Source organism: Ischnura elegans, chromosome 3 (genome assembly GCF_921293095.1).
Source record: "Ischnura elegans chromosome 3, ioIscEleg1.1, whole genome shotgun sequence".
NCBI lineage: Eukaryota > Metazoa > Arthropoda > Insecta > Odonata > Coenagrionidae > Ischnura > Ischnura elegans.
The window spans coordinates 102,364,265-102,386,620 of NC_060248.1; the positions used below are offsets into that span (position 1 = coordinate 102,364,265).

Below are 22,356 nucleotides of genomic sequence, written 5' to 3' on the forward strand. Positions count from 1 at the left end.
CGACAATAAATGCGGAAAAACGCAAAATGCGGAAACACTAAGTATGGATAATTTTTACATTGTCCTAATAGGGAATGAATCGGGACCCAAAAAAATAAACGCTAAATGCGGAAAAACGTTAAATGCGAAGACCTTAAATCCGGATCCGACTGTATTTCTTGCAGGAAAAAAATTGAATTTAAAGTGTAAAATTTAGCTATTAACAAAATTAACATCAGTTATGCAAATTTAAAAATAATATTAATTCTAGATTTAATCATTAAAAAATCGAGAAAAAATATATGAGATGATTGCAATTCCCCACTTTAAAATAAGCAAATTGAGACAATTGCAATGCAGCTATGGATAGCAGTGAAATACCACATAGCACAACGATGTGATCACTTTATCATCTCTTTAAATATATTTTTTTTTGAAAAGGTTTGTTTAAAAATGGATGAAAACTTAATTAAAACATTTGTATTTGTAACCACACTCATATGTGTGTTGACATCGAAATCGGAGAGACTGAGGTCAGAATTTCTCCTCACAATATTGCAACGCCCAGAAAAATCAGGTCCACTGCAACAGAGATCTCAAGCAAGCTTGAAACTCAGTTTTTTAAGCATATTAATCTCGGAACTGAGCTGGAGTCAAGCAGTAATTTTCTATCACAAATCTCGAAAAGTGGAGACTTTCAGCCGTAGTTTTAAGAAAGCATTTTGGTGCCAAATCTAATATAAGTATTATGAACCACTGGTCATCTGCTACTCACACTGGTTGGGGTGAACATTGTCTCTCACTTTCATGCACCAGGGGGCATAGTCTGAGGAAATTACTTTGCTTCATCTACCTGAGGTGGCCTATTAGGCTAAACCCTTCCTGAGGCTATTGCACTGATTTTGTGCTTTGTCTGGTAATCATTCATACATTGTTTGGCTAAAAAATTGTTAGTATTGAGTCAAGTTCGGCATACATTTAAATAGAAAGTTTGCTGAATTTTTAATAATATTTTTCAATAAGTTTTAATACAGTTATAGTGGTTTAAATATCTAAAACCCGGAATCTAAAGGGATGAAACCATCTCCATTACCAATCAAGTCTTCCAGTACAGCTGCTAATTCCATTATTATTCTTTGATTGCTATGATAGCCATCCTGTCATTGTTTCCATTTCTTGTCTGCTGTGTTTCCCTTCCTCTGCCATACATTGCACCATTGCTGTACTTGCTAATGTACATACATGGGCATTAACCCTCTCGCTGCTATGAACGCACCTGGTACATTGCCACGGCAGGCTGATGTGAACATACCCTTTCTTCCTCCCAGCCATGGGCTCAGCGCTTTCGCCACATGTGACTGGTCGGTTCCCAAAGAGTGAGCTGCAGGGAAAGGGTTAATTATATGCAATGGTTCGATTGGAATTCACATGGTAATTTATCCAAAAGAATAGTCCTAACACTTACTATCATTAAGTTGAGTTAACTACTGTAAATAATTGCTAGCTATGTATCAGCAGAGGTGATCATTTATTTTATCCGAGGATTCCTTTTAATATCAATATAAATCTCATGGCCCTGTGCCCCTCAGGTATAGGCAACAAACAATACGCTAAATTTTTTTCTCTATGTGTACTCCCCTGCAGGGCTATTCTACTAAACGGGGCCATACGTATGGCCGGCCGTAACTTTCTTATGGTCTGACCCGAAATTACAGCCAAAACCGATTCCACTCTCGAGGGGCCATATCGTATGGCCCGGCCAAAAGTCTTAACGCCCTTTCTGCAGGCGAGTATGAGAATTATAATTGGTACTATAAGTTTGGTTCACTTTTTTATATACTAGTCATTTTTTTGAGAAGGAAGTTTGTTCCAACGTGAATAAAATATTAATTATATGTTACTTAACCGAAATGGACTCTTATTAAAGGATAAATTTGGATTTTCTTTAAACACTAATCTAGCGGCAGACGCTGAAGATCTTTAAAACAAGTGAAGAACGCAAATCACGGGCGAGAAGAAGCAGAAGAATTTTGTACCGTGCAGTATTGTAATATTCGTGAATTGTGCATGTAATGGATATAGTTAGAACATGACATCCTATTGTAGTTCTAACCCCCTTCCTCTCCTTCCAATGGTGTAACTATTGTCTCATGGCTGCAATCATTTGACCCCAAAAGCCTTATAAATCCAGCCAATGCACGAAATCTAAAGATGAAATTGAAACTTTAAGTTTCATTACTTTTATTATCAGAGGCTTATGTTTCGGTAGCTGTATAAAGTTAAAACATCAATATGAGACTATCATTCTTTCCTTGATTTGTGGACGACATTTGTCCTTTACGCATCCACTTACTGAAAGATTGCCTTACAGCCAAAAAAATTTCTTGCCCTATGTTTCTTAGATATCCTCCCTCATGAACCGTTATGCTACGAGAATCTTAAAATATAAAACATTTAATAGCGGATATTTCAAACTACCTACAGCTTATCGAAACAAGTAAGGAATCTGCTAGCAAATGTAGCACAGAAAGCAAATAAAAGCCGGCTCCGGGAAGAGGAACGGGCCCGTTCCTCCGTTCACTTTAGCAGAGCATCCGTTAAAAGTATTCCTAACTTTTTAACTACAAGCGAACTTTTAGCTCATCCGCTATATCTACTTAAAAATTAAGTAACAACTTTTGACGCACGGAAATAGTTAATGAAAATATAATCGTCATCGTATGCGAACGGATTACCTACACGTATCCCGTATCCTCCTTATGAAATCGACGTCTTTTTTAAATATATCTTGCCAATGCCCGTTGAATCCGTATGTGCTCACCCACAATATTCATATATTTCTTGAAACAATCGCTATGTAATCGATGACACTTCGTAAGTTTCTTTTATAACGCCTTAGGCGAGCAATGTTATTTCGTATGGCCCGTGTTATGACCGCCTCCGAGGCAGGCCATAATATTACGGCCTTTAGGCCATAGCTACCGCCCGACTTATGGCCTTTCGCTCAGAGTAGAATCGCTCGAAGCCATACGTATGTCTCGAGGCCGTAGTTATGGTCGATTTCCACTTATGGCCCGGCCATACGATTAGTGGAATAACCCTGCTGAACTTTCAAACTGTATGCAAAACTAATAATACCAGTTCATGTATAATTTTAGTACTAACTGAAAAATTTGAAGGTGATATTCCATGCCTTGATGATCTTTTTTCTCCTGTTAATTTTTATTGGAATTATGAAATTGATGACCTTCCAGCACGCCTGAATATTGTTACATATACAGTAGGCATTTTATAAAAATTTTCTCTGAAAATACCATAAAAAACTGAAACGTACGTAAAAATTTTGAAAGTTAGGATTTGTGGCCACTTAAATGTTGCATGTATCATCAAATTCATATTGCCGGGCAGAAGTGTGTATGCAGAAGTTTTATAAAATGAGAAAGAATGCTATATTATTAGCCTCAACTGGTTTATATAAGCTCCACCTGTACATGCCTTAATTTTTTATGGCTCATCTACTGAAACATAATGAATGAACTTACTTGGTAACATTACTCCTTAGTGTGAGGAGTGAATATGTCTAATTGATGCCATTTGCTATTTTTAATCAGTCTTAGAATTATTGCATGAAAATGAAATTAGAGAGGATTTCCATATTCCATTCATTCACTTTCATGTCTCATTTTTGATTTTCATCTCATTCTAAATCATTTTTAAAATTTAATTTCTCATTAGAAACATCATCTGCATGGAAATACCTGTGGCAAGGTTCATATGAACAGATTTTCAATTACATTGAGATATCCCTGCAAGCACTCATAAATTTTCACATTAGCTATCTTCCTTTTTTATCTCTACTTTATCATATGCTTTACATTTTTAGCACTTAAATTCTTGTTTTCATTAGGACGTTTTGGAAATAGAAGGGATGGTTTTGGAGATACCACTCATCATACTAGCTGGCCATCTCATACTCAAGAATCAGATCTACTTTCTGTTGGAATGTCTGCCCCATCGGCTGCTATAGGAGCTAATGTTGTACACAATGGTATTCATTGTGACGGTTGTGGTGCATCACCATTGGTTGGGCCACGGTTTCGTTGTAAAACATGTGAATCCTTCAGTTACTGTGAAGCATGCTTTTACTCTAGGATAACTCATAGGAGACATCACTTTAACAGGATTGCAGAGCCAGGTCAGTGATTTTTGAGAAAATAACATTTTGTGGTAGTTATCAATGGACTTGATCTCTAATTTTTTTTCTTATAATTTCTTCCATCCCATTTCAAGTAATTTAAAGTATTTCATGTCAATATAGGCCATTTGGAATATTAACATTCATGTTTTCAAGTCAATGTATTCTTCATATTAGGAAAGTTACTTAACATTTTGCTCAGAGGCAGCTGTGAGTACATCTTTTAGCAAAATTTTATGGTAGAAGTTTTTACATCAATGTAATATTTTTCTCCAGGGTAGATACATATCTTAAATTCTCATCTGAAGCCTTCCAAAAAGTTCTCTTATGTTACTTTGATTAGTTTGCTAGTTCTCAATAGTCTCCTCTGCTTCCATTCCTATATGAAACATGATGGAGAACCCACACGTAGCTAAAGTAGGTATTCAAAGAACCTTAGTCTGTGTAGAAGTTGACTTTTATAAATGATACGTATAGTTTGAGTTCATACTTGCACTAGGAATTTAGCATAATAGCTCAGTGTATTTGCAGTCAACTCAGTCTTTCATTAAAAAGGACTTGTTGCTGTCACACTAACTCTGGCATGTCCCAGCACTTTCCAATTCATGCTGTGATGTCCTGGAATTTAATTTTTTTAGTTTAATCCCTCATCTTTCATGATGATCAACTTGGTCACATCTGAATGAAAAGAATCGTTGGAGAATTGGCATTGACCAGGTATTGTCATCTATTTCATACTGATATGACCGAGTGAGATTCATGGCGTAACTGTGTCGCAACCACAAGTAGGAATATGAAATTGGATTTACTATGTGGGAGGTAAATACTGTTGCTGGTGATCCTGCTTTTGTAAATTGACAATAATATTCTAAGTTAAAGTTATGTATACTTTCAATAAGTGCTCTCATTATCTGAAGCATTCAAATGATCAACTGCTATTTGTGAGTGGATTTCACATGGCTCTGTGATTACTGTTGCCAATTGCTAATGTTGACTGCAATTTGTGCAAAGACACATACACTTTTAATATGCATAGAATGCACTTTTGATGGTTTTACGGTGTCAAATTTAAGGAGGTTAGTATGGGACATATTTACCCTATTTTTTTTCTTTCCATGATACTGTCATGTACAGTGATCACTAAAAGGGAACTCTATGTTATACCTATTTTATTATTCTATTTGGTATCTTGACACAGTGAAGCATGTGACTCTGTCCCTTGGGGTCTGCTTTACAATTAGGAATGGTACACTTGAATCATTAAATATTCAAATATTTACAACAAGCATACAACTATTACAGCAATTGGAAATCTGCTCAAAAATCAGCCTTTTTAATTTTTATTCCAATTGCACTTTGCCATTCTAGCAGCCAATCCTATATATCCTCCAAATTATCAATACATATCAAGTTTTTCAGCTAGTGCCTCTGAATTTTGTTTCCATTGGTCAGCCGTTGCATACTTCTGACCCAGTTACTGTAGATGCTCAGTAATTTATGGTGCTCTGACATCAGTTGCCTCATCTATGTGTTTCAATTTTGTTTCTTTGACTCAAGTAATCTGTTTTATTCTGTTGCTAAATTGATAAAACCGAGGTGGATTTTTATTTTGAATCATCTCACTCCATTACAAAAACCTTTATGAGATGGATGGTGTTTAATTTGGTCCACTATCACTTGGCGAAGTGTCATCCATCATCTGCAGCCCAGTCTCCATCTCCATGGTACTTGTTGCTAAAGATATTAACAATCCAGAATAGATGAAGCCTCATGGCAGCAAAATTTAAGTTGCTTTTGGATAGCTTAGTAATGCTATAAAGTGAGTTTGAGTAGGTTGGAACTTACATTGAAAGTTTGTTATATATATATAAGCAGCGTTAAGAGAGACTACTTATGAGAATAGGTGCCCAGGATTAGCGCATTTGTGTGGGATAATATACTTAGTTAGTTTCTAATGCTATGAAAATTTTCATATCTTCACATAAGTGTTGGGATCAAACCAACTATACTTGGCCTAAATGACTTTCTGTCACTATTAACCAGGTGCAACTCAAGCTATTTCTTCAATTTGTTTGTATTCCTGAAGATTTTTTCCAAAGTAGTGGCTGCCCCTCATATATGATGGCCCAATTACCGTGAATCTATTGAAATTAATCAATCCCCTTGATGCCTCTAAGAATTATTGCAAGTTATAGCGATAGATGAATCAGATACAGCTGATCCATAAATCCTGATGGGAATCGTGCACTTTCGAAGCTGACTTTCATTTAGATATTTATTTTATTTGATTAATAGACTCTCCTATCATTAGTTGAAACCAAATTCAATCTCTTACTATCATAGGAAGTGCTGCTGTTTTTGCTGGGAAACCTGGTCGTCATAAAAGAAGCCGAGATAAAAGAGAGGATAGCCCAAGCCCATTGTTTGATGATTGGTCTCAGTGTGTTAGAACCTTAGCTGTTTCATCTCGTGACGCCACTGCTCACAGAATGGTTGATCACTCGGGAGGTTACTGGCAAACATGTGGTCCACAGGGAAAGGTATCTATGAATCAGTTCTCAAATATTTTTTGTCTCATGGGCCTTACTAATCTGTTTAGTACATACTAGTAATGGTAGTTAAATCATTTCATCATTTTTCATGAAAATTTTTAACTTTGGGAAACAACTCACTGTGCTCACATATTTATTTAATTTTTTTTTTTAATTCTACAGCATTGGATAAGACTGGAGATGCAGCCAGATGTTATAATCCATCTCCTGCAGATGACTGTCGACCAGTCAGATATTACATATGTTCCCTCTTTAGTAGTCGTCAGTGGAGGTGACACATTTAACTCTATGAATAAGCTGAGCACTGTAAACATTTTGGAAACGGACACCACAGTCGCACTTGTTTCTGATCTTAAGGAATATTATGCCTGCATTGAAATTGCGATTCGGTCATGCCGTAGCTATGGTGTTGATTGCAAGGTAAGTCATAGCTTTTCCTCAATCCCTCAGCTTCTGATAACCACTCTTTTTTTCTGGCCCCTTCCAAGAGGAAACTTGGAAATAATAAGTTTCATTTTCTTTTTTTTATAGATACATGGTTTGAGAGTGGTTGGCTACAAAAAAAATATTGACTCGAAGCCACATACTGAAGATAACTGGGATGAAGAAGAAGAAGATGATTTAGATGAAGACATTGAATTGGATGGTGAAAATTTAGATGACAAGGGAAATTCTCATAGGAATATGGCTCTTGATATGTATGGAGATGCTGAAATGGCTGCTTTCTTAGCATCTGACTGGGAGGAAGATGGTCTAGCATCTCTTAGAAGTCATGTCCAACCATTGTCAGCCACACACGTCCCTAAGGGTCGTTCAAGAGTTTATGTATGGGGATTGAATGATAAAGACCAGTTGGGAGGATTGAAAGGGTCTAAAGTAAAAACTCCCATCCTTTCGGATGTGCTGTCCAGTCTCCGACCAACCCATATTGCTGGAGGCTCCAAATCTTTGTTTGTTGTATCACATGAGGGAAAGGTATGGACTGTAGTCATTGTGACCTTATAATTTTGATGGTTTGCTTACTGTATATTAACTTATTTTTATGTTTAGCTCTTAAATTATCGTCTTACATAAATCTCAGAATGAAGAGAGAATTTATCTAATGTTTGTCAAAGCATGTTTTTTTTCCTGCGTATACATATGGAGATATTTTTCATTAATGAGGCTTTCAAGCAAAAGTTGTTGCTCGTCAATTGCTTTTTGTGGCAGTTTATTTATATATGAGGTTTATTAATTATTTTATTTTTATAATATAAATTGGAATATAATACACCCATGCCTCGAATAGTGCAATGTCGATTAGCAAAATTTTGATGCAGAGTAAATTTTTTCCTCGGGGAAACATCGCAACGCAGTGTAGCCTAATCAAAAAACTTAAATGCTCTCACGATAAAATGTATAAGTACACACGAAATTGCTATCATTTTACGCATATTAATGGTATTGCTTACCTCAAATCTTTTTTGTTTATATATTAATCGAAATCCATTGCTGTGCAATGGCCAAAAGTATTACTCGTCATTGGGTCCAGATAGCCAGCCTACCGAAGTAATTTATCTCGTCTCCTTAACAGAATGACAATACAACCATGTCTCGTATAGCGCAATTTCGATTAGCGCAATTTCGATATAGCGCAAATTCGTTCCTCGGGGAAACATTGCAACGCAGTGTAGCCTAATCAAAAATCTTAAACGCTCTCGTGATAAAACGTGAACTTGCGCTAAGTAACCAGGAAATTTCTATCATTTTACGCATACAAAAATTATTGCTTGCCTCAAATCTCCTTTTTTGTTTATATATTAATCGAAATCCATTGCTGTGCAATGGCCAAAAGGATTACTAGTCATTGGGTCCAGATAGCCGGCCTACCTAAGTAATTTATCTCGTCTCCTTAACAGAATGAGTTAATTTAGATCATTAATTAAGCGTGGGGCTAGTAGAAATGAGTTTTTTAAAGCAATACTGGTTGAGACGTAATTTTTGCCGTCATAGGTTATCGGGCGATTGACTTCCAGGTAGAGGGTCTACACTAAAGCCTTCAAGGTCATCGGTATTCACGGGGGAGAAATGGAGCGGTGGCCGAGCTGCGCATGAATAGCATCAACATATAAGAGAGTCCGCTATAGAGTCTCAAACACAATAGCTTCGTTCCCCCCCCGCAGTCGTAGGCCCTCTGCGTCTCAAGAATACAGTTCAGCAGTAGAAGGTGATTTCGATAGAACCATGCAGAGTAAAAACCAAGAGAAAATGGCAAAAAATAGGAATGCGGGAAGAAAAATCAAGAATTTATCAAGAAAAACCATAAACCTAGAAGAGAAATTGATATAGGTCAATTGCTTAGAAAATGGAGAGCGTCAAAGCGATATTGCGCGGCAGTTTAAACGCACGATGCCTAATTCTGAATAAAGACGAAGTTAAAACATCAGTGACCTCAGCCGCACCAACTTCAACCAAGCGGTCTACACATACGGAAAGTTCATAGTGAATCTGTACAAAAAGACAACGTTGGTAATCGCTCCAAGACATTTAGTGTAAGCCCCGGTTGGTTCCAGATTTTAAACGGCAAACAGGTATTTTCAGTGCGGCGATATCAGGTGAATCTGCAAGTGTTGATAGCGCAGTCACCACAACATTTTCTGATGAACTCCAAGCTGTGATTGAAAGTGGCTCCTTTCCCCCTCAACTAGTTTTTAGTGTTGACGAGACGATATTCTATTGGAAAAGAATGCTTTCTCGTTCATTCATTTTCAGGGAAGGAAAACCTGGGAAGGCTTCAAGACATTTAAAGACTGTTTCACGTAGCCGCTAATGACTCGGAGGACTTCAAATTAAAATGATTTATCATTCATAAACTCCGCTAGCTATGAAATGGCATTCAAAGTAGCGTTTGCCTGTCACTTCGATGAGCGACAAAAGGGCCTGGGTGACACAATAGTTGTTTTTAGACTGGTTTGAAAAATCGTCCACTGCCGGCAATGCATTACGAACCCCTGAGATAGCAGATGTTAGCCCACCCGCACGACAGGAGGGAATTTCAAAAGCACGTAAGAATTTTTTTTAACGTGAATAAAAGTCTTCAAATGCGTGCATACCATCTTTAAAAATGTTTTACACTATAAAAAAATATATAAATAATGTTTTCTAAGGCTATTTATGGGAATATATATGTTTTAGAGGAAATTCAATTCCCAAGACCTATGCTACCAGGAACGCATCCCTATCTTCCCAATGTTAAAACGCTCTCGTATAACGCAAATTCGTATAGTGCAAAGACCCCAAGGAACGCATCCCTTACGCTATACGAGACATGGGTGTAGTTAATTTAGATCATTAATTAAGCGTGGAGCTAGTGGAAATGATTTTTTTAAAGCAATACTGTTTGAGACGTAATTTTTGCCGTTGGGCGATTGACTTCCAGGTAGAAGATCTAAGCTAAAGCCTCCATGGTCATCAGTATTCACGAGGGAGAAATGGAGGGGTGACCGAGTTGCGTATTAATAGCATCAACACATAAAAGGGTCCGCTATAGAGTCTCAAACACAAAAGCTTCGTTCCCTCCCAGGAGTCATAGGCCCTCTGTGTCTCAGGATTACAGTTCAGCAGTAGAAGGTGATTTTGATAGAGTCATACAGAGTAAAAACCAAGAGAAAAATAGCAAAAAATAGGAATGCGGGTAGAAAAATCAAGAATTTATCAAGAAATACCATAAACCTAGAAGAGAAATTGAAAGAGGTCAATTGCTTTGAAAATGGAGAGCGTCAAAGCTATATTGTGCGGAAGTTTAAAATCACGATGCCTTATTCTGAATAAAGACCAAGTTAAAACATCAGTGACCTCAACCGCACCAACTTCAACCAAGCGGTCAACACATACGGAAAGTTCATTGTGAATCTGTAAAAAAAGACGAGGGTGTTAATCGCTCCGAGACATTTAGTGAAAGCTCCGGTTGGTTCCAGAATTTTAAACGGAAAGCAGGTATTTTCAGTGTGGCGATATCAAGTGAATCTGCAAGTGTTGATAACGCAGTCACCGCAACATTTTCTTATGAACTCTAAGCTGTGATTGAAAGTGGCTCCTTTCCCCCTCAACTAGTTTTTAGTGTTATTGATGTAGAAAAGAATGCATTCTCGTTCATTCATTTTCAGGGAAGTAAAACCTGGGTCAGGTTTCAAGGCATTTAAAGAATTTCACATAGCTGATAATGTCTCGGAGGACTTCAAATTAAAATGATTTATCATTCATAAACTCCATTAGCTATGAAATGGCATTCAAAGTAGCATTTGCCTATCATTTCGATGAGCGACAAAAGGGCCTGGGTGACACAATAGTTGTTTTTAGACTGGTTTGAAAAATCGTCAACTGCCAGCAATGCATTGCAAACCCCTGAGATAGCAGATGTTAGCCCACCCACACGACAGGAGGGAATTTCAAAAGCATGTACGAATTTCTTCTTAAATAACTTTCTTTGAATGCGTGCCTACTATCTTTAAAGATACTTTAAACTATAAAATGTATATAAATAAGGTATTCTAAGGCTATTTATGGGAATATATATGGTTTAGAGGAAATTAGATACCCAAGACCTATGCTACCAGGAACGCATCCCTATCTTCCCAATGTTAAAATGCTCTCATATTAAGCAAATTCGTATAGTGCAAAGACCCCAAGGAACACATCCCTTGCGCTATGTGAGGCATGGGTGTTCCAGGTTATAAAATTATCTCTTAGTGTTTATCTAAAATTAGTAAGTAGAAGAAAACCTTTCTCAGGCATGGTTCAACCATTAAATGAAGTGATTTTTTTCTTTAAGTTAATTCCAAAATCTTTAATTTCCTTGCCTCATGTCCTTGTTAGTTTTTCCATCTAAAATTTATTATAATTATTCATTGTATGTGGTGATTTTTTTGGAACCTTTATTGTGCTGGCATTTAGGATACTCCCTTTTTTTATAGTGTAGGGTTTTTAATCAGTATATAAGTTATAGTGCTTTAAAACAGTTAAAAAATAGAGCTTTTTCATTCCATTCCTCTAAGGTATACTCATGTGGAGAAGGAACAAATGGACGTCTTGGGCTTGGACATCGAAGTAATGTTGCTACTCCTCGACAGATCACAGCATTGAATCAGTATGTTGTTTGCAAAGTAGCTGTACACTCTGGAGGAAAGCATGCATTAGCTCTTACTGTGGATGGGAAGGTAAGTTTCAATTCACAAAATAATATCATGGTGATCTCTGAGTTTATGTTATGAATCTGTTCTAAATTAATTTTTACCCTAACTTTATCTTAGGTTTATTAAGTAACTGATCGATAGTAACCAACGCTTTTCCATTTGCAAAAATTGTATATTTTCTAGTAAACTCTAGTTTTTTTGCAAAGAATTCTTTTAGAATAATGTTAGCAATTATGGTATGGGCAAATTAATGTATTGGGATGTGTTGGTTGGATTCTTGGTTCCACTCATTCTTGAGGTCAGAACTGGAACCAGAATTAAAAAGAATCACCACTGAAGTGATTGTCACGAAAACCATTTTGAACCCTGCTCATTTGTTTAAGTATGGGAAATGCTATATAAAAAAAACCTTATCTTGTTAATAAAGGAACAGGGACCAAGAACCAGTGCCTGAAACCACTGTTTTTAGGATGATTTTTTTTGTATAATTAAATGATCAATTAATGAAATTGATGTTTTCGTGGAGAAGATTAACATTCACGCAAAAATGTATTGTCTAATGCAAATGTTGATCTAGCATATTAGGGTGCCGAAGAAGAAACAGGAACCAACAACTAATACCCAGGACCATTGCTTTGGGAAGTAAACATAATTCTCCAAGTGACGTAATTTTTTTGAGGGAAACATCATATTTACTTGAGAGCTATCTATCAATGCTAGCTTAGTGCTTTAGCTTATTTGCTATGGTCCTGTCAATGTTAGATCCTTACCCTTTATAACAAATTGTGGTGTTTCCTAAGCCTAAATTCTTGGTCCACTTCTGTTTTTGATTCATATTAATGACTTGTCCCAGTATGTATCTGATAATTTTACTATACTGTATGCTGATTATACCTCTTGCCTTGTGAAAGCTGAAAATCTACTTGCGTTAACTAATGGTTCTAAAACTTCTGTTCCAAAGATGTCAAAATGGTGTGAATCAAAAATTCTCTTTCCTTAAATATCAGTAGAACAGCCTATCTTCAGTTTTACTCTAAAAGGTCTCCTCCACTCAGTAGCCCATTGATTAAATTGCTATCTACGATTATAGAAAGTACCTCACAAATTAATTTCCTAGGCTTGTGCCTAAGCTAAGGTTTAGATTTGTCAATCCATATTAATAGCATCACATGCAAAATTGCATCAGGTATTTTGATACTATTCAGACTGACCGGCATCATCAGATACAGTGAAGTTTTCTCGGGTTTTGCACCGGGTCAGGTCCTCCATTTCTCCTTCCAACGTTTCGATGGACAACTCGCCCATCGTCTTCAGGGATTCAGGAATCCAATACCAATCCTCAAAGTCTCGGGGTATATATACAGAAATTTGTAGGTGAGGGCGGTTCAGCGTCTCCTGATTGGCTGCCAGTCCCCTCGTATTTTCAAGAGGTGATCCCATTGATGGCTCAAATCATAGCCGCAGTCTCTGTTGATGTTATTGCTGTTTTTTCAAATCTGAATGGATTCTTTTACTACGCGGTCCCAGTATCCATGAGATCGACAGAGCAGCTTCGCTTCTTCCCAGTGAATCATATGATTCTCGAGGATGTTGTGATGCTCAGCCACTGCCGATTTTTCCAATTGTCCTAATCTTAGGTGTCTGCGATGCTCTTCCAATTGCTGGGTTGAAGTGCAACCACCCTGGAAAGTATGGAACCATTCATACAAAATGAAGTTCGGCACTAATTCTTTTGCGTAATGCATATGCAGAGCATACTGCAGGGGGTTCAGCTTGACCATATGAATGTGCAAATTATTTTGTCCAAAAGAGAAGGCAACTTACCCACTCATTTCTAAATAGTGTAGCGCCAGATGAGCAGATGAATTAGGATTGTTAATAGGTAGAAACAAAATATCCTGAGGAGATATCGCTTCATCAGTAACTCTGACAAGTGAGACTAGTATTAAAACTCGTAAATTGTAACCTGATGTCTCATTTTTGGAAGAAAAAAAATGCCACTTCACTGCCAAGAAGCTCGGCTGCGAGGATATCGAGTTTCTCCAGAAATCACCATCGTATTTTTCCAACTACATATTTCCTTGCTAAAAATGCTTTAATAACATTAGAAATACGTCATGTTTGGTCTAATTTTTTTAAATTATGTGAACATTACTAATATTTCAATCTAATAAAAGTATAGTGCCAAATGCCGAAATTCATTGTTAGACACCTTTTGGGCTAATAGGTGATTCATGTAGCAGTTGACCTCCAGAAACTGGGAACTTTGAAGGATGTTGGCTGAAAAAGTTCATTCGGCGAGAATGGGAGAGGTGTGAAATATGTTTCTATTGTTCTCGCGTAACTTGATGTTTTCTTTCAAAGCTAAGGTCTTCACAATACGATCCCTGTGCGAGCTGGGACCTTTTTTTTTATTTTGGAGAAGCATCAGATGGGGGAAGCAAGTGCCGAATGGAGGGGATAGCGGATCTTGGGAAATGCGCTAATGTAACTATCCCACGGCACTGAGCTTCTCCCTATGGTAGTTCAATCTCCTGTGGAAGATTCAAACTACTTGCCTGTCGTTATTAGCCATTAATAATGCTTTGTAAACACTTTGTCTTATTTTCATCAAACAATGGATGTGGGAAAATTATATGATGCGACCACGATCTCCAAACTTTCAATGCAGGAAAACGATACTTGGGGGAACGAAAGATGCGGGAAAAACTTACATTGCCTATATGGAACTTTATTTTGGACCAGGAACAGCGAACAATGAATGCAGGAAAACGATCCATGTGGGAATGATCGATCGGGGTTCCACTGTAATAGAATATCTAAAGAATGGCTTATGAAATGATGGATAATTGGCTCTACTACATTATACTTATTAACATTTATTACTGAAGTCTCATTGTAGGAGTTATTTCATAGAAATTATGTGAGCTTATAGAAATCTTATTGGTACTTCTTGAACTATAAATTTCCGTTATTCAAGTTGGAATAATTTGCGATTCAAGTATTATAAATTAACTTGTAGCATTTTTTTCTTAAAATTGATCTAATTGAATCATAGTTACACATTCAAAGAAGATTAATGCTGTTGAACTTTGTAGGTATTTTCATGGGGAGAAGGAGATGATGGTAAGCTTGGCCATGGAAGTTGCTTCTCAGTCCATTCTCCTCGAATGATTGAGGCTCTACGAACAAAAAGAATTCGAGACATAGCTTGTGGTTCATCTCACTCTGCAGCTGTGACAGCATCAGGAGAACTCTATACCTGGGGGCTTGGAGAATATGGTCGATTAGGTCATGGAGATTTGCTTTCCCAGCATCGACCCAAGAGAGTTCGAGCTTTGGCTGGTCTACGAGTTATACAGGTATTTTATTGACCTCAATCAGGATCATTTAAGAAAGTAAATTCAACTATTCATCCATAATTGTTGCTGATTATAATATGCAGGATGTAAATGAAGCCTTAGATTATATTTTATTATTAGTATCCTAATATGTACTTATTTTACTGTCTATTATTAGTTCATCTATGAATTAATATTTAATGTATGTATAACTTTGTTGTTATTGTGTTAACAGGTTGCTTGTGGATCCAGAGATGCTCAAACTCTAGCTTTAACATTGGATGGTAGTGTGTTTTCCTGGGGTGATGGTGATTTTGGCAAACTGGGACGAGGAGGAAGTGAAGGCTGCACCCTTCCTCGCAATGTGGAACGTTTAAATGGGCAAGGTGTTATTCAGGTTGAGTGTGGTGCCCAATTTTCTTTGGCTCTCACTGAAGCAGGTGAGGTGTGGACATGGGGCAAAGGTGACTACTTCCGCTTGGGTCACGGAGTGGATAGGCATGCTCGTAGGCCAACCAAAGTTGAGGGAGCATTGCTTGGACGCAGAGTTGTGCAAGTAGCAGTTGGAGCTCTACATTGTCTTGCTGTTACCGATGATGGGCAGGTAATGGAAAGCAGTCATAAATAATGGCTAATGTGTGTCATTTTCGAAAAATATTATATTCACAGTGTTTACTTGATATATTGAAATTTTATTCAATTCAGGTATTTGCTTGGGGAGACAATGATCATGGACAGCAGGGTAATGGAACTACAGCTGTTAACCGTCGTCCAGCCCCTGTACGAGGGCTCGAAGGTGTCAAAATCAATCGAGTTGCCTGTGGATCATCTCACTCCATTGCCTGGACAGTGGAAGAGGAAGTTCCTGATTCGAGCAGAGGTGCAGCGTCATCTGATGCATTGTTGCCACATTCCACTAGAGCGCCGTACACAGAATTTGTTCCACCATCACGAGACCCAGTTGCATTTGCCGTTGAGCGTGATCCATTGGGCTCAGCAATGCTTGGAATGGCTGTAATGGCATCTGAGGATGATGGTGAGTTAGAGTAGATAATCAAGATTCGTACACTAGTTGTGATACACCAATATATCTAGGTATACATTTTGGTCTAGTATGCATTGACTTCAGTTGAGTGCAGTTGCTAATTCTGCCTGAGTGATGGATATTAATAAAATATCCATCATTTGTTTTGGAAAGGAATTCTTTTTTATTTTACTTGTTTTGCTTACAGTAGTCTTAAGATGATTTCTACTCTCATCTTATCTGCTTTTACCTTGAATATGCCCAATCCATCTACTACCATCAAGCACATATAGTTGAGCATTGTTGGGGCCATAGTTGTCCCACATTAGAGGTTTTGCCAGACATGAGCAGTGTAGAAGAAACAGTGGATTTTTTAAGTTCCCAGATTATTAATTACCATAATAAAATCAAAATAATGAATCCTAAAGACTGTGATAAAAGCAAAGAATCCTGCATCATCCTCAGAAAATTTGGTTGAGGACTTTGGGTTAAATCCCATAACTGTACCAAAGTGAAGGTTTTGATTTTTATTACTTCATCTAAAGTAATATTCTCTTTGAAAAAAGTTCTCATCTCCTAAAGCTCTTGCTTCCTCATTGTATTTTACCATTCTCATTTCATTGTTGATTTATTTAGGAGCTGCAGCTACAAACACTCCATCTGCTGGAGCTTCAACTGGTGCACAATCCCATGCTTCATCTTCCACCTTGAATGCATCCAGTGCTACTCTATCAAGGCCATCACTATCAAAGATGATAATAAGTCTCAAAACTGATACAGGAAAGCAGGTTGCTCTTCAGCATGTTCTCGATGCTCTTCAGGTAGGTTTTCTAATTGATTTGTAATACACACATCCAAAAACAGAATGACTCTGACTTGAACTCCATTACCTGCATTACATGACTTCATGAAATTTTCATCACTCTGGTATTTTCACAGGTTCTTTTTGCAAGGGATGCAGTGGTTGCCATTTTATCTGCTCATATTGATGCGAGCAACATTCCTCACAACCCTCCTTCCAAGGTTCCTAGCAATTTGATTAGGAGGGCCTCAAATGCTGATGCTCAAGGTCAACCAATGCAGCCTGTTGACACATCACCAGAGGAGCCAGACTCTTTAGTGAGTGTTGTAGGTCCTGAAATTCTTGGGGAGGAGGACCTGGCTCAAGGTGGAGGAGAGGCCCCAGCCTCTGAAACAGAAGGAGGTGCAGGTGATGGTGAGGGAGCAGTCGGGGTGGCCCTGAGTCCACATTATTCCACGACTCCCGAGAGTGAGGAAGCTGGCATACCAGCTTCTGTGGATCAGATGAATGTTCCTGCGGCAGCAAGCCCACTCTCAGTTTTCCCATCATTGATGTCCAGTGCTACCTCCCATTCATCTGTGGGGAGCAGAAGAGGATCAAAACCAATGAGTAGCAGTTTGGTTAATGCTGTGCCCTCATCATTGGTCTCACAGGTGAGGAGGGTGTTTGCTGGAATGGTTATGAGCTATGGCAGAGAGATAATTAGACATTAGTAAGCAGGCCTGTGACTTTGACCAAATAAGGAAATGTTTTTGTCTGTTATTAGTCCATTAGGGAATTTTTACTCTGTAGTACATGAAGGAGTGGTACTTTTTTTGTATTTGAGTGAAGTAATTTTTCATGATGCAGTCATATAAGTGTAATTCATGTAAAATAAGTTCTTGATTTGAATGATACTTCCAATCCGGCCTCGCCTCGGTGGCGGTGGGGTAAAGTCCTCGCCTTCCAGTCCGTAGGTCACGGGTTCGAATCCCGCCTGGGTAGGTGATCCCTAACCAGGGCATGGATGTTTGTGTTGTAAGTTGTTGATGTTGAAAAACCCGTTATAAAGGCCGCAAAGTGCTGTTTACGGGGAAATGGGAAATAAATAAAATAAAAATCATGGCACTATACTTACAGTTTGACCTTACGGTTTTTATACTTACTGTTTTTAAGTAAAGAAAGAACACTTCCTGTTTTTACATATTCTCTCAGTGTTTGAGTAAAGAAAGTATGGTAGGGTACAACAGTACTACATAAGAAAATATGAGCGGTACAGCGATCCACTCCGTTTACGCCACCGGGCCGGAAGTCAAAAAGGCATTCGTCACCCACATTGATTACTATAGTGGTTGATTGCTATGTATATAACAAGCTGAATCTCCTAGGCCATGGGATTAGAATGACTTATCAACTTTAAAAACGATATTATTACATGAGTTTCTTGTTCGTGCCTTTTGTTTGTAGATTTCTGAACTTACTGGCCTTGACAGCTCTGCAACTGTAACGACTCGACTCGACATTCGTAATACTACTCGAAGCACTCAAGTCAAGTCCAACTACTTGACTCGATTCGAATTTTTGAGTACTCACACATCTACTCATATGTTTGCTAAGAAAGTTACAATAAGTTTTAGAAGAACATTTCTGGTACCTAAAACAAAAGTTGTGGTAACCATATAAGATTACATTCACTTTGGCTAAGAGACTAGAATGATATATATTGACCAGCAAGTATTATTTTTATAATCCTACATGCGCACCACCTAGCAGAAACAGTTTGAGAAAAATTTTGACAATTTGAAAAAAAAAAACTATCACTTGTATCACATGATTATTTTTAGCATCCTTTTCTGGTTCAGTAAGAAGAATTCTCAATTGATGTTACATATTTCATTGTTTAAGTGGTGGCTGAAAGTTAATTGTGAAACCCTCTTTGGTGTGCTAGGTTCAAGCTGCTGTGAGCACAGAAGCAAGAGAAGGAGCAACTGATTTGAGAGATGACATCAAGAACAACAAAGTGCCTGATCAAGGAGTGCATAAAGGGCAAGGTAGCCTGGATGATTTGGTGAGGATCTTGAATCGTGATGATGCCCGATCTCTTGTGGACCTGTTGAAGCTTGCTGTTGGAGGTCGTATGGGATCTAATTTTCCTGTTAGTGCTTCAGTGCGACTGGGGGAAGGGGAAGCTGCTGCTGAAATTATATCTCGGGTTTTAGTGACTTTGGCTAAGGTTCATCCAGGGATTGGAGAGATGTTGTTGGAAATGTGCATAACGGAGCTTGAAGATGTGGCTTCAGGTGAAGGTGAAAACAAAGTGCTTTCAGTCATCCGAGGGGGCGGTCTTTCCACTCCTGTATCTGCAGAAGGAGGTTCAAGATCTCTTTTGGCTCCTAGGCCAGTTGTCCAAGAAAGCAGCCATCCATATACTGATGATGCATTCCTCTTTGGCCACGTCCACATTCCAGGTTGGTGGAAAGTCTGTTTCCCTCTATAACTGAATGTTATGGCTCCGCATCGTTTGTTGTCATGAGATGTTTTGAGGGAGCTGTTCGGGACACATTTATGCTATCATGTAATTATTATTATCGTTGGGGAATTTTGGACACAATATTTTCTTAACTAAGCGTTTATTATAGGTTTTTAAGAAGCAGTTGGATCAGTTATTTTATTGATTTTGGACAAATACATAGTAGCCTAGCATTAATAAGTATAATTTGGGGTTAATATAATTTTTAGGTTGGGAATCATCACATTTAAAAATGATCTTCAGGATCATCTGCTTTTGACTAACATCCTGTGCATTTCCTAGTATTGCATTCTTTAACGTAAGTCTGTGTAAAAATTTACCACAGGCACAATTTTCTTCCTTTGGTTTTGTCTAGTAAATTTAAATAATTTCAAGAGCAGTGAATGGAAATGTATGTAATGTAGAAATGAGATCAGACTCACCTGGCATTAATCTATCCAATTACAATTTATTCACAAGCAACATCACAGATGATGTGTTACTTTAAGAGAAACATAACTTTGCATTCCTGAACAACATTACCCATGGTTGAACATCTTGGTCAAATTGCTAGCATTTCTGGCACTAAGCGGCAAGGCTATCATACTGGGAAATTTTGGAATGTTGATACTTAATGTTCACAGAGAGGCCAATTTTCCAAAAAAAAGTTGGCTTATTAATAACAGTTTTCAGGAAATTCATTTTACCACCTAAAGACAAACTCAAGATTGGAGGATTGGAGAAATGAGATACCCAAGGAAAGGCATCCAAATTAACCCCATAATTAGGGAGCAAAATTTCACATATATGCATTAGGAAGGCTTCACACCGTGTGGGAAGTTTTCAGAGATGGCTGTATCCCTGCTTGACTGTAGTGTGGAGGGAACTTCCAGTGCAACACACTCTCCGGCAGATGGGACATCAAGGCTATTGTTACAGCCTGGCTAATTCCAACGCCGGGTTTCTATCCTCCCTCCTGTACCTCATGGCAAAAATGACCCCAGCTGTCAGTTACCTCCCTCTAAATGCCATACCATACCATAGATAATACAGAGCATACGCACCCGGCAGTGGCGTAAGTATGATGGGGGATGAGGGGATAGATCCCCCACAAAGCCTCAAAGGAATAAAAAAACATTATAACAATTGTCTAGCTTTGATATACAGCAACTGCATCTGAATACAGTTAAATTTTAAGTGCCAAAATGATGTAAAATATATTTACAGTCATGTCATTTTTTTTAATTCTCCGGGAATCCCCGTTGCTTCGTGAGGGGAGGGTGTAGCCTCCCACCCAGGTACTACCATCCCCCACCAAAGCGTATTGGTACCCGGGATGTTCAGTAACTAAGATGTTTCCGGTGCTTAGATCACTTCTTTTAAGTGAGCAATTGAAATAACTGTACAACTGCCGTCAGTGATGAATGAAGAAAAATAAATTAAGAGCCTGGAAAAAAACTCCCCTCTCTATAATGCTTATGCAGTAAAAAAGAATTTTCCCATGAAATTTTAGCATTAGTAGATTGAATCTACTGGGTATAGCTTCTCTGTCGGCATTCGTCCGCGATTTCAGCAGCTGGAACTTCGACTAACAAGCAGCATCATTTGTCTTCACAGAATAATTTATTTTCCCATTTCTGATAACAACACTGGACACTTTTTTACTTCGATTTAATGGTTACAAGGCATTCCTGAATCAAAAATAACTTTCGACTCAGGAATGACTTATCTTTCACGTTTTGAATTTGACTTTAATGATTAAGGGACGACTGACAACGTGAGTTATTCTCCGACGGCATTCACACTAACTCTCGTTCTGTTAAAAAATAAATGCTTGCCACCAGGCAGAGTTAAGCTAATAGCTATTCAAGGTCCAACTATGTTTCATTTAAACCCATTGAGTTAAGAGTTGGGTTGGTTTTGATCTGCGTGCCGCATAAGTAACTTTCCCGTGGTGCAATTCGTCCCACAGATGTGGGATTAGCCCGCGGAATGAGACCATGCATGCTGTTTTTTCCATTGTGTTGAATCACCATCGACTTACGTCCATACTGCAAATATGATAATCTTTTTTGGATAACCTTGGGAGCCAAAATTTTGGTACGCGAGGATTTTTTACTGCTCATTTGGGCATTATTTCACTGTGGTTATGGAAAACATAACCTTGGAAAAATTCTATAAAATCTTCCATTAGAGGTAGTTATTCCAAGGTTCATAATTCCAGATTGACGATCATCTCCCATAGTTAAAATTAATATATAATAAACAGCATCATTATTAAAACTTATTGTTCTTTATTGACATATCTCTGTAATTAGGACATACTACTCCTGCTCCTGTGACTAAAATCGGCGCGCTTACTCCAATCTCCTCATAGAGCAGTTCCCTGACAAGTTATATAAGTGAGGTATTTTATCTCATTGGACAGGAAATACATGTTTTGTAACAGAGGTCGTCGTATAAGTGAAAAGTTTCATAACCGAGGTTGGAAATACATGGGTTCATATGGGGTTATTCACCGGGCCAAAAATAATCGGTGTATAAGTGAGGTCATCCTATAACTGAGGGTTGTATAACCGAGGTTCTACTGTACATGAGGAAAATTTCTGAAGTCAGGAAAATTCAACTTTAACCACATTAATGACACTGCTCCATATCAGCCATTTAGTCAAAGGTACTTCACATGCAGCATTGGTGGTTGTAAAACTGCGTACATTTGTTGATGGAAGTGTATTGATTATTGTTATTAAATGTTATAGGTGTGTTCAGTATAAAATGATGATGAAAAGACAAAAAATAAAGTA

At 38.0% G+C, this 22,356-nt stretch overlaps 1 protein-coding gene across 4 annotated transcripts in view; it reads left to right on the forward strand.

Annotated features, from left to right (window-relative positions):
- Positions 1 to 22,356, forward strand: part of LOC124156259 (E3 ubiquitin-protein ligase HERC2) — a 149,075-nt gene that overhangs the window by 92,619 nt on the left and 34,100 nt on the right. For 3 of the 4 annotated variants that reach the window (XM_046530682.1, XM_046530684.1, XM_046530683.1), the window contains 11 exons: positions 3,887 to 4,174; positions 6,518 to 6,714; positions 6,889 to 7,146; positions 7,258 to 7,701; positions 11,760 to 11,921; positions 14,996 to 15,259; positions 15,474 to 15,842; positions 15,944 to 16,274; positions 16,899 to 17,083; positions 17,202 to 17,717; positions 18,992 to 19,511. In XM_046530682.1, the coding sequence (XP_046386638.1) occupies positions 3,887 to 4,174; positions 6,518 to 6,714; positions 6,889 to 7,146; positions 7,258 to 7,701; positions 11,760 to 11,921; positions 14,996 to 15,259; positions 15,474 to 15,842; positions 15,944 to 16,274; positions 16,899 to 17,083; positions 17,202 to 17,717; positions 18,992 to 19,511 (3,534 nt within the window). The remainder of the gene's footprint in view (positions 1 to 3,886; positions 4,175 to 6,517; positions 6,715 to 6,888; positions 7,147 to 7,257; positions 7,702 to 11,759; positions 11,922 to 14,995; positions 15,260 to 15,473; positions 15,843 to 15,943; positions 16,275 to 16,898; positions 17,084 to 17,201; positions 17,718 to 18,991; positions 19,512 to 22,356) is intronic. The other variant, XM_046530685.1, reaches the window with a different exon arrangement.